The sequence below is a fragment of the Canis lupus genome, chromosome 5, assembly GCF_003254725.2.
Source record: "Canis lupus dingo isolate Sandy chromosome 5, ASM325472v2, whole genome shotgun sequence".
Classification (NCBI taxonomy): Eukaryota; Metazoa; Chordata; class Mammalia; order Carnivora; family Canidae; genus Canis; species Canis lupus.
This window is the reverse complement of record NC_064247.1, coordinates 54,512,533-54,527,261: the sequence shown is the minus strand read 5'-3', so window position 1 is coordinate 54,527,261 and position 14,729 is coordinate 54,512,533. Positions and strand designations below refer to the sequence as shown.

General features: G+C 52.2%; 1 protein-coding gene across 3 annotated transcripts; it reads right to left on the bottom strand.

Moving 5' to 3' along the window:
• Positions 1-4,030: 4,030 nt before the first annotated feature.
• PARS2 (prolyl-tRNA synthetase 2, mitochondrial) lies at positions 4,031-13,151 on the bottom strand. 3 transcript variants are annotated; one of them, XM_025427742.3, is made up of 2 exons: positions 13,089-13,151; positions 4,031-8,742 (listed from the first exon to the last, which is right to left on the bottom strand). In XM_025427742.3, the coding sequence occupies exon 2, from the start codon at positions 8,712-8,714 to the stop codon at positions 7,287-7,289; it is 1,428 nt and encodes a 475-aa protein (XP_025283527.1). In that variant the 5' UTR covers positions 8,715-8,742; positions 13,089-13,151; the 3' UTR covers positions 4,031-7,286. The 3 variants fall into 3 exon arrangements, with proteins under 3 accessions (XP_025283527.1, XP_025283528.1, XP_025283529.1); XM_025427743.3 differs by having other exon boundaries at positions 12,381-13,134; XM_025427744.3 differs by lacking the exon at positions 13,089-13,151 and adding an exon at positions 12,586-13,068.
• Between the last annotated feature and the right edge of the window lie 1,578 nt (positions 13,152-14,729).

The window sequence follows — 14,729 nt, the reverse complement described above, 5'->3', positions numbered from 1 at the left end:
AGGCCATTCTCTCCCCAGCTGCTGACTCAGCACTCTGTGTGAGAGGCCCAACAGCAGCAACTCTAGCAGGCAGTGCAGGGCTCCGTGTGGCAGCAGTCTCCCTGTCCTGGGGCAGGGCAGGTCCCAGTTTGCCACCTGACTTATCTGTGAAACAGACTGCTTACCCCGCTCTTGCCTGGACACCCCTGAGAAACCAAGTTCTGGGACCTTCATCCCTACCCCCAGTCCTTCCTTTGGGTTTCTGGCAAACCCGGTTATCAGCCAGCTTCAGGCCCTGCCCCTCTGTCCAGCTAGGGTGGGCAGAAGCAGAAAAGGGAGGAGAGTGACTTAGCATGGCAGTCCGTAGACCACAGCTGGGACCCTGGCAGCTGCTGACTTGCTGTGCCTGTGAGGAAGGAGTGTGTGGAGCCTCCATTTGTAAACTGAGTCCACACACCACAGGCTTATCCATCGCACTTCTGGATGGTAACATCAGACCAGTGATTCTCAACAGGGAAGACTTGCACCTCAAGGGACACCTGTTAATGTCTACAGACTTTGGGTTCTTACAACTTGGTGGGATCTCCTGGTATCTAGTGGGTAGAGGCCAGGGATTCTGCTAAATATCCTAGAGGGCACAGGACAGCCCCCCACAACAAAGAATTATCTGGCAAAGTGTCGATAATACTTAGTTTGAGAAACACTGCACTAAAACTTCCAAAGGGCAGAGGCCAGATGGAGATTTATCTTAGTGCCCGGGCCTGACACACAATGAGTGTGACACACAGGGAGCTCAGTGTGTGTGTGCTAATGAATGGATAGACAAATGAAGGAAAGAACTAATGAAAAAAACCAGTTCTGTTTGGAGGACTCACTGTACACACATAAGCATTAGCATTGGCGTTTCAGGCTCAAGCCCAGCTGCCTGTCTTGCACCTTCTCCAAGAAGGCTTCGGGCCTCCCTGGCCCATGGGCCCTGCCTCCTCTGACCTCTGTTATCCTCTGTGGTCTCCCTCCAGGGGAGTGGGTGGAGCGCAAACTTAGGAGCTGGCCATGGAGGCCAGGGCTAGAGCTTAGCTGGTGTTAGGAGCAGGGGTCCCACTGGCCTGGGTGTAAACCCCAGCTCTCCCCTGCAGGCAGGTGGGTCCCATGAGGCATGCGACCTGTCCCTACTTGGGACACCAGCAGAACCAAGTCAGAGCTCCCTCAAAGACTCAGCCATCTGCCGCCTCATTTTACAGATGAGAAACATGGAGTTCTGGCGCTGTGCAAACCACATACCGGGATTCTTTCCCTTCATCACGACAGCCATGTGCTCAGGCCTATGAGCCCAATTTTATATAGGAGATGGGGACACGAGGTCTTAACACTAGTGAATGTCAGAGCCAGGATTTAAACCCACGCAGCTCACTCCAGAACCCACCTCCCTCCTTTTCTGTGTTCCTTTTATTGCATTTGCTTTATACACATTTAACCTAATTGGCACCCGCCCAAGTGCATCAGGTAGCCTCTGCCCTCAAGGTCACACTATTGAGTAGATGTCATAAATCTCACCTGGACTGGAAACTGCTCCCCCTTCCCTCATCAGCACTGCTGGTATGGCACTCAAGTCCCTCCAGGTCCCTAACCACCCCTGTGGCTTCCTCTCTCCAACCTCCTTAGCCCAGCCATCTTGGACACAGTTCTGCTATGAGCAGGAAGGTGCAGTGCCTTGAGTTTCACCTCTGGAGCTAGGCTGCCTTGCCTTCAGTTCCATCCCTGCAACTCACTAACGGATGGCCCCAGGCACTCAGGCACTGTGCCTCAGTTTCCTCATGTATAACACAAACAGCATGATAGCACCTACCTCATGCAGGTGCTGTATTGTATGAATTAATCTATATGATACCCACAAACAGCTTGCCTCAAACTAAGTGCTCAATCTACACCACTTTGCATTCTCCAATCATGCCATGCCCTTAGCTTCAGACCTTTGCACATTCTGCTCCCTCTGCCTGGAGCATTCTTACTCTCACGTGCACCCTTGCCTCTACCCCCAACTATTTCTCCCTCTCCTGTTTAACATCTCTCTAGTCTTTAATCAGGCCTGGCTGCCTCCTCCAGGAAGTCCTCCTGGCCCCCTACTCAAACATCCTGAGGCACCCGCACCTGTACACCTGCCACACTGCATTTTAGTTGTCTGCTTACTGGATATTCCTCCCACTTTGCAAACTGAGTCAGGTCCCTGAGCTGTGTACTTTTGTACTGCTAGCACCTAGCAAAGCACCTGCTCAGCACATAGCAGGTGTACAACTAATTACTGACTGATGGCACAGAGGAAGGGGTGATGAATTCTAAGCAGATTAAGGGTGGAAGACCTCACACTTGATGGATATGGGCCATGAAGTTGGAGAGGGACGGGAGGGGTGGCGAGTGGGTTTTGGAAGGACCCCTCCCTTCCGCCCCCCGCCCCCCTTGCACACAAAGGCAAGGCATATTCCAGGGAACGCATAAATGGCCTGGCTGCAATAACAGCTGCCATCCAATGAACACAGGATATGCTAGACTGTTCCAGGGTGCTTTATGTGGACTGGCTAAGTCCTTACCCTGCCTGACACTGGCAGCAGGCAAGTAGTTTACATACCATTTTACTGGAGGAAAGTGGCACAGAGAGGGTAAGTAACTTACCCAGTTAGCTAGCTAGTGAAAGGCAGAGCTAGAATTTGAATCCACGACTCCCCTAAGCCCTTCAGGAGTTATCTGTAGCAAGACTGGGCCTCTACCTTGGAGGAGCTGGCATGAGACCTGGCGGCCCTTGCCTGTTCACGGCAATGTTGTGGTAGTCTTGGCATTCAGTGTCGTGCAACATCCGCAAACTGCCTGGCTAGAAGAGTCTAGTCTGTGGAGCCAGACTGCCCGCAGCGGACTCCCCATAGCACTTGACACCCCGTCAGCCCACGAGCTTTCTGGGTAAGCCTGGGTAACAAGTTCTTCCCTTGCAAATGGCCGGACTTCAGTTACCATTAACCAGCAGGTGCTTCCTCCTCGCTCTTCTAGCCCTACAGTTTTATTTAGCCAGGGGCAATTAGGCTTTAACTATGGAAGCTCATTAGCAGCCTTCGGAGCAGCTGGCTTAGTAGCAGTGGACAGCATCCCTGTACCACAGTGGTATCTGAACAGGGGCCCCTGTTTGAGAAACACTGCACTAAATTCTGCTGGCCCACACGCACCCTCCTCTACCCACCCCCTTACATGCGAAGGGCTACCTGGCCTAGTATGAGGGCAGCTGCCACTTGCCCTGCTATGAGCCAGGCACTGTTGTCTCTTACTGAGGAAGCAGAGAAAGCACAAGGAAGCATCTCGCACCAGGTTGCACAGCTATCAAGCGGCCTAGGCAGTGGGACTCCAATGTCTCACGTGGATCACTATGAAGTCATTGTTTTCATTTTTTTTTTTTAATTTATTGATTTATGAGAGAGAGAGAGAGAGAGAGGCAGAGACACAGGCAGAGGGAGAAGCAGGCTCCATGCACCGGGAGCCCGATGTGGGATTCGATCCCGGGTCTCCAGGATCGCGCCCTGGGCCAAAGGCAGGCGCCAAACTGCTGCGCCACCCAGGGATCCCTAAGTCCTTGTTTTTTTTTTTTTAATAAGATTTATTTATTCAGTCAGAGAGAGCGAGAGATAGGCAGAGACACAGGCAGAGGGAGAAGCAGGCTCCATGCAGGAAGCCCAATGTGGGACTCGATCCCGGGTCTCCAGGATCACACCCCAGGTTGCAGGCGGCGCTAAACCGCTGCGCCACCAGGGCTGCCCCCCTAGGTCCTTGTTTTCAATTAAGTGCAGCATCTTGATTTTTTTTAAGCATATCCTAAGTGTGCAATAACATCATAAAAAGTTTCCCATTTTCCACATTATAAAACTTTTCCTAACTCTAGAACAAAACCTTACATGCCCTTGGATGCATAGCCATCCATTCCAAAAAGCATTCTGGCATCTTGGCATAGAAATGGATGCTGGGAACTCTGTAAAGCTCCCTGGTACTCAAGGAGTTAAGCAAATGACAATTTCAATGGATTTCTGCAAAATGCCTTTATTGATAGCCCAGCAGGTGTTCCTTCCATTAAAACACAGAATATTAAGGGCGCCCTTGATTTACATTCTAAGCTTGATTTATACAATGGTTTTTGATATGCACAGCTTTTGTCCCCAAGTATTAATTCTGTTAAATATTTCCCAGCCAGTTGCTTCTAGATCTCCCCAAGGAATGAGAAATGATAATACATCTTGTACCTGTGATTTTGCCAGCGTCCCCATTTCATCTACTTATGGCAAGAGGTAACGGCAAATTCGGACAGGAGAGAGTAAGGTACACAGTTTGAATATCTGTCTTTCCTCTAAGGAGATGGAGCCATTCCACGGGCGTCACTTATGGCCCCAGGCACTCCCCAGGAAGGTTGTAAAGCATCATATCTTAATATGTTACTAGCGGAACCTGAGCTCCCCGTGGTGCCATTGCCTACCTCGGCTGGCATGAAGGTGTTTCCTGGGAGCACAGGGTTAATTACTTAATGTAAGCAAGCTCAGGCAACCCCAGACTACCCTGGGAGATGCCCTGCCATGAGCATGTCTTACAGATGAAGAAGCTGAGACCCGTAAAGGCCAAGGAATTTGTGTAAGATCCTATCCCTGGTAAATGGTGGGTCTAGGATTATGTTTCTTCCAGACTCTGATCTTTCCACCGTATCCTTCTGCCCCTGGCTTCTTAGAAGACATGCTGGCTTAGGAATCAGGACACTTGGGTTTCAACTCAGCATGCCGCTGGGCAATCGCTATACTCCCTGTATTTGTCTCCCTTGGAAAATAAAGGACAGTACCAACAAGGCTTTTGTAGTTTAGAGGCTGATCCAGCCAGTCCTCTCTTGATGCAACAAGACTGACGGGAGGTAGCCTGATGTAGGGGATGCAGCGCTTGGCCTGCGATCCGGTGTTCCGCCAGCCAGATGCCATGTGGCAGGTTAATTCCCACTCCAGGCCTGCTTCCCATCTGTGAGATGAGGGGTGGACAGGCGGGCTCGGAGTCCTCCTGTCCTAAACTTCCAGGATTCTGTATCATCCTCAAATCATCTTGTACCTCGGACACTCACGAACAGTTTAAAGTTAATCGGTTCTCTATTCCTGGAATCTGGTTTTAAAAAGTGCTTACATTTGGCTAGCCTTCCAGCTTTCGTAAATCAGCTTATGGAGCACAAATTTAACATTAAAAAAAGGGGGAGTGGGAGGTACAGTCTTCCAGTTAATGGAACGAAGAGGACACCGGGATAACACGCACAGCACAGGGAATTTAGTCAATGGTACGGTGACAGCATGTGGTGACAGATAGGAGCCACCCTTGTGGTGAGCACAGCATAACAGTTTTTGAGTCACTACAGTGTATACCTGAGACTGATGTCACCCTATGTGCCAACTATACGTCAATAAGAATTAAATTTTTAAAAATATTAAAGCACCAATCCGCACAAATTCTAATTTCTCATCTATCTGAGACTGACGTGACTAGATAAGATATAAATAATTCAGTTTTATTTACTGGAATCACTTTTGTCTGAGCAGAGGCCATGCAGTCCTAACAGGAATGGCATGGTGCTGTGCTGGTCAATACTCGGATTCTAGCTCTGATGCTCAGTAGCTCTGCATCCTCGAGGAAGTTGTTGAATGGACCTTCAGGTTCCTCATCTGTAAAAGGAGAAGAGCACCCACCTTGCAGAGCATTAGGTCTGAACATGATACACGAACATGCCTCACAGCACAGTGGTGTGCAGCAGGCCCTCAACAAATGAATGAGCAGACCATGAAAAGCAGAAAGATCCCATCAGTCTGATGATGTACAGAGGGCATTACTCAAAGAAACGCCCGGCTACAAAGCAGCTCAGGGTCAGCTGCCGCCCAGAAGTATGCTGGGAACCATGAGTCGACTGTGCGCGTTAGAATAATCTACGGAGCTTTAAACTGCACGATGCGCAGGCCACACTCCAGGCCCTAAGCAGAACTGTGTGGGACCAATGTGTAGCTGAGGGGAAGGTCCCCTGACTTACAATCCTACCTCTCTAGGCTTGCTCTTAGAATGCACATGTCCTGGCCTGAATGCTGGGCCCAGAGAGCCAATGGTAGGCCTGAGGCCCGTCCTGTTAACCAGGACACCTGCTGCTGTGTGCTCAGGCATGCACTACTCGGGCAGTAACAGCCGTAGCAATAACACGCCGCTAGGAAGCTGTTCGGCAGGTGGGACAACTGGCAGCGACCAGAAGTGCGGTATGCTGGGTATCGGCCTAGGACGGTGGCCTCAGGGAACTGACCGTCAACCACAAGAGGTGAGCCTACTGAACAAGGAGCTGTGTGTGCGCCAGACAAGAATCAATGCTATCAAAGTGGAACGGGAGAGTGCAGGGGCAGGCAGAGGTCCAGGAGCACCGCATAGGTGGGGTGTATTTTTTTTTGAGTGGACTGCAGAAATAACAGAGAAAGAAAGGCAAGCAGAGTCTCAGGTAGGAAGCCGCTGCCGGCTAAAATGGCAGGCATTACCACCGTTCCACCTTAGCATGCAAGGCTCATCCCAGGAGTCTGACTTTATTCAATCAATATAACACCATCTCTGCGCTAAGCCGCCCCGATAGAGCCAGCTCTCTGGAGGTGGTTTTGGAGCCATTAGCTAATTCTATCAACTTTCGTGTAGCTTAGACTCTGGAGGAGGAGAGGAACCAGATCTGCCTGTCCTGAACCTCTTGTGGAACCTGCCAGTGATAGCTGTAAGGACCTTATGGATCTAGTTCCACCTTCTCATGCCACAGATGGGGAGTCCAAGGCCCCAGCAGGGGAAGGGACGTGTCCAGGGGGAGGAGGGATGGTGCGCCTACTGTCCACACCATATGCAGCAAGAGGCCAGGGGTCAGACTGCTGGATCTGGAAGGGTCTTGGCCACTGGCCACTGCCATCCCCCAGTGGGAACCTCGGCAGAGAGAAGGGAAGTGACTCACTTGAGGGCCAGGATGAGCAGCTCTTTCTTGCCCCTCTGCCTCCTAACAGAAGCCTCACAATGGACTAGAGGAATGGTATGTGGCAGTATGGCCGGTCCAGAGAATGGAACCACCGACTTCACATATAAATAATGTGAACAAAGGACTGGATAAAAGTCGGTTTCCCTAACACGCTCCCATCTTCGGCGAGCTGCTTTGTTTCTGGAGAGACTGGCCCTGGAAGGGAGTGCAGGAAAAGGCAGCACTAATATGAACGCCAAGGCTGCAGAATGGGGGGGGGCTGGCTCGGGGGCTTTCAGACCACCTGCACTTGGCTCAGAAATTCCGTGACTCCTTCTCTGGTGAGGAAGACTACCTCCCCTGTGTTCTGGCTCCAAACTTCAAAATGTGCAGGGTCCTCCAGGGCCCTCTTGCCGGCAATGATCACAAAGGGGTACCCAAACTTGTTGGCATCTTTCAGTCTGTTTCCAATGGTTCGATGGGTCCTGTCGTCGAGCAGCACCTCCCCACGGAGCTGCGGCACTGCCTCTGTAATAAGGTCGTACAGGTGTCCTGTGAGCTCAGTGGCCACCTCCTCCTTACTGCCCTTCTTTGGGGGGATGAGGCACACCTGGTAAGGTGCCAGGAGGCCGGGCCAGCGAATGCAGTCCTCCGTGGACAGCACTTCAATGGCGGCAGCCAGTATCCGAGTCACGCCCAGGCCATAGCAGCCCATCTCAGCCGGGCACGGTCTTCCTTGGGCGTCAGTGAACTGAGCATTGAAAATGGAGGAGTACTTGGTGCCCAGGTAAAAGGTGTGCCCCACCTCAATGCCTCTGGCTTCGGTCAGTGGGCTCTGGCAGGCCGGGCAGTCGGTCTGCGACAAGCGCAGTGTCTCCATGTTGGCCGAGAAGCCGCAGCTGGGACAGACTGCAAATCGGTCCTCCCCGATGTCGGCCGGCAGCTGGAACTCATGGGACGCAGTGCCCCCAATGCTGCCCACGTCCGCCTGGACCCTGATGCACCGCAGCCCCAGCCTGCGGAACAGGCTACTGTAGGCCCCACACACCAGGCCGTAGGTCTGCCGGGCAGCCTCTGGGGAGGAGTCGAAGGTGTACATGTCCTTCATGTAGAACTCCCGGCCACGAAGAAGACCGAAGCGGGGCCGGGGCTCATCCCGAAACTTCCTCGTCACCTGGTACAGCAGGAATGGGAGCTGCCTGTAAGACAGTGTCTTCTGGGAGGCGACCAGGGCTGTGACAGCTTCCTCGTGAGTGGGTCCTAAGCAGTATTCCTTGCCATGTCGGTCTCTAAGTCTTAGCAGCTCCTTGCCCATCAAGTCCCACCGGTTGGTGGCTCGCCAGAGCTCCGCTGGGCTGAGGCTGGGCATGTTGACCTTCTGCCCCCCGATGGCCTGCATCTCCTGGTCTATCACCCGCTGGAGCTTCTCCATGGCACGCACGGTGTAAGGCAGGAGGTGATAACAGCCGGGGCTTGCCGGGTAGATGAGGCCTACCTGCTGCATCAGCCGCTGGCTCTTACAGGTCAGGTCGTCAGATCTGCCCTCGAGAGAGAGCACCTGGTCTTCCCGAAGGTTCTGGGGCTGGAACATGCGGGATAACACCAAGCGCTTCCCTCTCTCGGGGTCACAGTGGTAACACCTGTGAGGAACATACCCAGAGAGCTGGTGGCTGCAGGTGGCCAGGGTGGGCAGTGCTCTGCATCTTGACAGCAGCCCTTCCATGACATCTAGCACAGAGTGGCAGTTGCGCCTGGAGAGAAATGAGCCGAGCAGAGATCCGCGTTAACTGTGTTCTGACACCGACACAGAGCCAGCTCAGTCGGGACCCCAACAAACTTCTAAGCCAGCCATCAATTTTGCAGATGTGAACCCTTTCATTTCTAATTTTCTAGCAGATTCAAGTACTACCTTTGTTTAAAAGAAAATCAGTACTTTCCCATTTATAAAAATATAACAGCATACTGGGGAGAGACACCACAGCTTGGGGATGGCCCTGGCTCTGGTGTCAGGCAGCCTTGACTCCAGGTGGGCTTCTTGCCGACTCTACACCCTTGTGCCCAGGATGTGTGACTTAACCCCTCTGTGCTCAGTTTCTTCATCTGCAAAATGGTAATTCAACAGGACTTATCTTGTAGGCTCGTTGTGGGGATTTAGAAGAGTTATAAAAAGTTATTAGAATAGTATCTGGCACATTCTATGAGTGCCATCAATGTTTGCTATGGTTACTACAGAAAACTGGGAAAAAAACAGAAACAAGTAAAAAAGAAAAGGAAACCAACTCGAATCCCTCAGCCTGGACACAACTGCTGCTGACGATCCCTTGTCTCTTTTGCAAGCTCTGTCCTTTGCCCATGTTTCCACCCCGCTCCTGCCTTAAGTGTCTATGCCTCTTTCCTCCTCAGAGCGCTCCTTGTCAGGCCTCACGCTCACGACCCTGAGTCAACATCTGCACTCCAGCTCCAGACCTACCTATCCGACTGTCTCCTGGAGAACACGATGCACCCGGAAGGCACTTAGCACCTTCCTTCCTTTCCCCACCCCCGTCCCCTCCGTGCAGCCTATCACTCTCAATGGCACCAAAAGCCCAAACCAGAAACCTGGATTCATCCACTCTGCCCCCTCATGGCCCACACGCACCAACCCTCTCAGCCCTGCCATCCTGCCCCTTCACTTGCTGTTCAGTCTGTCCCTCCTCCCCACCTCCACACCACCATCCCTCCCCTGGGCTACTGTAGCAGCCTCCACCCTGGGCCCCAGCTTCCATCGCTGCCTTCCTCCAATCCATTCTCCATGCTGCAGCCACGAGGGACTTCCTGCGGCCCTTAGAATCCGGTCTAAGCTTCTGAACCTCTCCACACACGAGCTGGCTGATGGCCCCCTGAGGCTTGGCCTCATCAATAGCCCTTTCTACGCTCCAGCTGTACCATGCTCACTCTTTAACACATGTGCCCCTTGCATACCAACATCGACTTATCCCCCCAGTCTTGGGATCACCATCCTGTCCTCCAGGATGCCTTCCTGGTCCCACTCCCATGCCCAGAAGGCCAGCTTCTCCCACAGCAACCCATACTCTCAGAGCTGATCACTTTCAGAGTGACCGCTCGGGTTGCTGCCCCCGGACACTCAGCTCTGCGGCCAAGGACCACATCTAACTTGCTTGCCACTCAGCATGGGGCAGGGCTTTCCTAGACACTGTCTTCTGAACGAGCATATGTGTTTCTCTATGATTCTACAAAATGCTCACATTCTTGATGACAGTACAACATTCTACTGAGCATATCAGACATGATTCTCCTACTACAGAGAGTTGTCATTTTCTCTGTTATATATAATCTACAATGAACAGAAGGCTTTTGTTTGTTTGTTGTACATCTGGCAGAGATTCTCAGGAATGGAATCACTGAGTCAACACATATGAACTCTTTTAAGGTTCTTGATTTATATTGCCAAGTTCAGCGAGCGCCGCTACCTTTTAGCATCTCCCATGAAGTAGGGCTGCCCTGCAGTATGCTGGCAATGGGTTGCTGACTCCTCTCAGCTCTGGGGAACCCCTGGGCGGCCCCCCATAGCTTCCCAGTGGCTTCAAGGCCTCCGGCTGGTCCCCTGCCACCTCGGGCAGCCTCACCCATTTCCCCCATGCACGGTACAAATATTATCATCTACGTGGCCTGTGGCCGGAGGCAGGTTGGGAGGCACTACCACAGAGCTCTAATGTGCCTGAGTGGAAAAGTGCAGGTCCCGAAGGTTAAGAACACATGGTTCACATCCGGCTTCCTCATTTCAGGTCCCACCTCAGGCCAGGGGCCCACACCAAAAACTCCTTCACCATTGACTCCTCCTAAAGCAGACGAGCCCATCTTTGATCTTCCTCTCAAGTCCACCCCCCTCTTTTCTGGCTCTTACTGCCTCTACCCTGGGTTAGCTCCTCACAACTGCTTGGTCCATTACAGTAGCCTAGTGGTTGTGAAACTTAAGTGAGCAACAGAATCACCTGGATGACTTGTTAAAACATTGATTGTGGGGCCTCAGCCCCAGAGTTTCTGATTCAGTGGGCCTGGGGTGTGGGCAGAGAAACTGTAATTCCAACACGTTTCCAGGTGATGCTGCTACTGTTGGTCCAGGGACCACTCTGGGAAAAGCACTATAAACTCCACGTGGGCAGTAACCATATCTGTCTTATTCCAAGTAACATCCCACATGATGCCTGCACATAGTTGATCCTCAATACATGCCCATCAATGACTGAACTGAATGACTCTTGAACCCGTCTGTCCTGTCTCCATATTACAGCTAAAAAGACAGTTAATCCAATCACTCCCTTGCTTATAACCCATTAATGGCTCCCCATCATAATTTTTTTGAAATGGTACTTCCAGAGGAAGCCTCTTCATATTTTGATTCTAACACACTTCCAGCTTCTTCCAGCTTCCAGCTTCTTATCCTACCACTCTCCTAACATGCTCCAAACTGCTCATCATTCCCGAAGAGGCCAGCTTCACCCCAGTCAGCTGCATCATTCAAGGCTCCTTTTTGCAAGAAGCTTCTCCAACCCCTCCAAACAGAGATGATCACTTCCTTCTCTGTGCCCCCACCTCTTCATAGTCTACTGCACCGGAATAATTTTCAAAAACTTTTCTGAGAAACTGCTGTTCCCAGGCACTGGGAGTGAGCAATGCTTCCCGTCCTATTCCTCCATCAAATGAGGAGTTCATGATATTTTCTATATTGTCAGATTTCAGGGTCTAGCACAACGCCTAATATTTGGGCTACTACTAATAACGCTTGCTGATCAAAAGTGAATGAAAAGCAAAGTGAAGGAGTGCAATGCGGCAATTATCCAGGTAGTTTAAATAAAAGCCTTAAGCCTTCTGTCCTCACCCCCAATGTGTCCCTGTCCTCAGACCCCTCAGCTTACAAAGATGGGGGAATAAATTACTCGTCTCAAATGTTCAAGGTTATCTACAGACAGTACCTTGAAAGCAGTATAGGAATGAATGTGTCAGGGGACCTGGCAATCTGGGTGGCTCAATCCGTTAAGCATTTGCTTTTGGCTCAGGTCATGATCCCAGGGTCGTAGGATGGAGTCCCGCATCACCCAGCTCCCTGCTCAGTGGGGAGCCTGCTTCTCCCTCTCCTGCTCCCTCTGCTTATGTGCATTCTCTTGTAGGAGATAAAATCTTTTTTTAAAAAAACGTTTTATTTATTTATTCATAAGAGACACACAGGCAGAGACATAGGCAAAGGAAGAAGCAGGCTCCTCGTAGGGAGCCCGATGTGGGACTCGATCCCAGGACCCGGGGATGACCATCTGAGCCGAAGGCAGATGCTCAACCACTGAACCACCCAGGTGCCCCCAGTAAAAAAAAAAGGAATTAATGTGTCCTGCACCTCAGACTCTGGCAAAGAGCCTCTGAGTCACTCAGTCATTCATTCAACAAACTTTCACGGAGCAGCTGCTCGGGTGCTCGAGGCACAGGCCTCTTGCAGGGTGAACTTGACGCGGGCCTGCAATCCAACCAGCAAAGCTGTACGTGAGGCTCCTGGTACAGAGCGAGCGCCACCGTGCTAGCTATTGCCCTCCTGCGCAGCTCACCCAAGAGGCAAGCTCGGGGAGGCCAGGTCACTGCAGAGGAGCAGAGGAGCACGGGAAGGAGCTCCCCGCCTCCCGGTTTCCACGGTGTCCGTCTGGGACAGCAAAGGAGCCCCAGACCTCGTTCTCCCGACGCGGCCCGGCCTTCACTGGCCGGCTGGCCCTGCTCAACCAACTTCGGTCTCGGGGTCTCGGTCTCCCCACACGTAAGATGGGGGGAGGGGGCGTCGGCCGGGCCCCCACGCGCTCCCAGCGGGTCCCTGCAGGGCTGGCGCTCCCAGGAACGCCGTGGCCCCCAAGGCCCGAGGTCCTCCACGCAGGAAGCGCTGTCATCCGAGAGTTCAGGCGACTGCGACCGCGCCGCACAGCCGCGACGGGATGCACGTGGACGCGCCGCCCCCGCGGTCCTCGGTCTCCGCGCTCACAGCCGAGCCCGAGCCCGAGCGCGCTCTCCACCCCGCCGGCCCCACCGGGCCCGCCCGATCCTCGCGGCCACCCAAGCTCACCAGCCCGAGCCGCAGTCAACGCCGCCCGCCCGCGCGCCCGCCGCGCCGGCCCAACGCGCCTGCGCCAGCGGGGTGCCAAGCCCCGCCTCCTGGCCGCCGTGCCAATCAGAGAGCCGCTCCCACGGGGAGCCAGGCGCGCGGGTCAGGCCTTCCGGAAGTTGAGCGAGGGAGCTAGAGCCCCGCTCTCCTCCACGACCATAGATAGACCGGGACAGCGAGGAGTAAATTACCGTTCCGGAAGTCCCCTCTAGGACTTGGGGAGGTGTAACTCTATGGTAAGAGCCTGGCGCGGCGTGGGTGGCGTGGCGTGGCGCCCCGCTCTTGGAGTGGGACGGCCGCCGGCAGTGAGCCTTTCCGGTCGGAATCTACCCTGGGACTTCACAGGCTTTCCACTTTTTTTTTAAGATTTTATTCATTTATTCATAGACACACATAGAGAGAGGGAGAGGCAGAGACACAGGCAGAGGGAGGAGCAGGCTCCATGCAGGGAGCCCGACGTGGGACTCGATCCCGGGACTCCAGGATCACGCCCCGGGCTGCAGGCGGCGCCAAACCGCTGCGCCACCGGGGCTGCCCCAGGCTTTCCACTTAAATGCATTTAAAATTGTTAAGGATTTTATTTATTTATTTGAGACTGTGTGAGCAAGAGAAAGCGCAAATCGGGAGCGACAGAGCAAGAGGGAGAAGCTGACTCCCTGCTCAGCGAGGAGCCCCATGCAATTCTGGGCTCCATCCCAGGACTCTGCGGTCGTGACCAGAGCTGAAGGCAGACGCTTGACCGACTGAGCCATTGGGCACCCCCATTAGAAAAAAAAATGTTTTTTAAAAGATTTTATGTAATTATTCATGAGAGAGGCAGGGACACAGGCAGAGGGAGAAGCAGGCTTCCTGCAGGGAGCCTGACGTGGGACTTGATCCTGGGCCTCCGGGAGCATGACCTGAGCCAAAGGCAGACGCTCAACCACTGAGCCACCCAGGAAACCCCCCCCCCATTTAAAATTTTTAAGTAGAAAAAAAAAATACCTTCATTACAAAGCCCAAGACAGTTTTTAAGACACTAAATCAAATGTTCATTCCCAAAATATATATATTTTTTTAATTTTTAAAGATTTTATTTATTCATAGGAGACACAGAGAGAGGCAGAGACAGGAAGAGGAAGGAGAAGCAGGCTCCATGCAGGGGAGCCCGACATCAGACTCAATCCCGGGACTCCAGGATCAGGCCCTGAGCCAAAGGTAGTGGCTTAACCGCTGAGCCACCCAGGGATCCCTCAAAATACTTTTTTGATTAGCTACCACATACCAACCACTTGGAGAAACTGGGAATAGAACAAAGTTCCCTGCTTTCTTACATTCTAGTGAAAAGAGTCCATATAATTAATACAGTGAAATTTAGGAGGGGACCAGGAACTCAGTAACCAAAGTAGTATTTTTATGCAGTTAATCTAAAAAAAACCCAAAATTAATGTAAAAATCCGTGGTGAACAAAATACAAAAGTTTTAAATAAAGACAGAATCCATCAGTATCCATGCATAGAAAAAAAATTAACTATGAAAAGGGAATGGACTGGACGTAGAGTGGTTGCAATTTTTTAAAAAGTTTATTTATTCATAGAGACACAGCTAGAGAGAGAGGCAGAG

Coding starts and splice junctions, on each gene's coding strand:
- PARS2 (XM_025427742.3), bottom strand. CDS start 8,714: ATGGAAGGGCTGCTGTCAAGATGCAGAGCACTGCCCACCCTGGCCACC.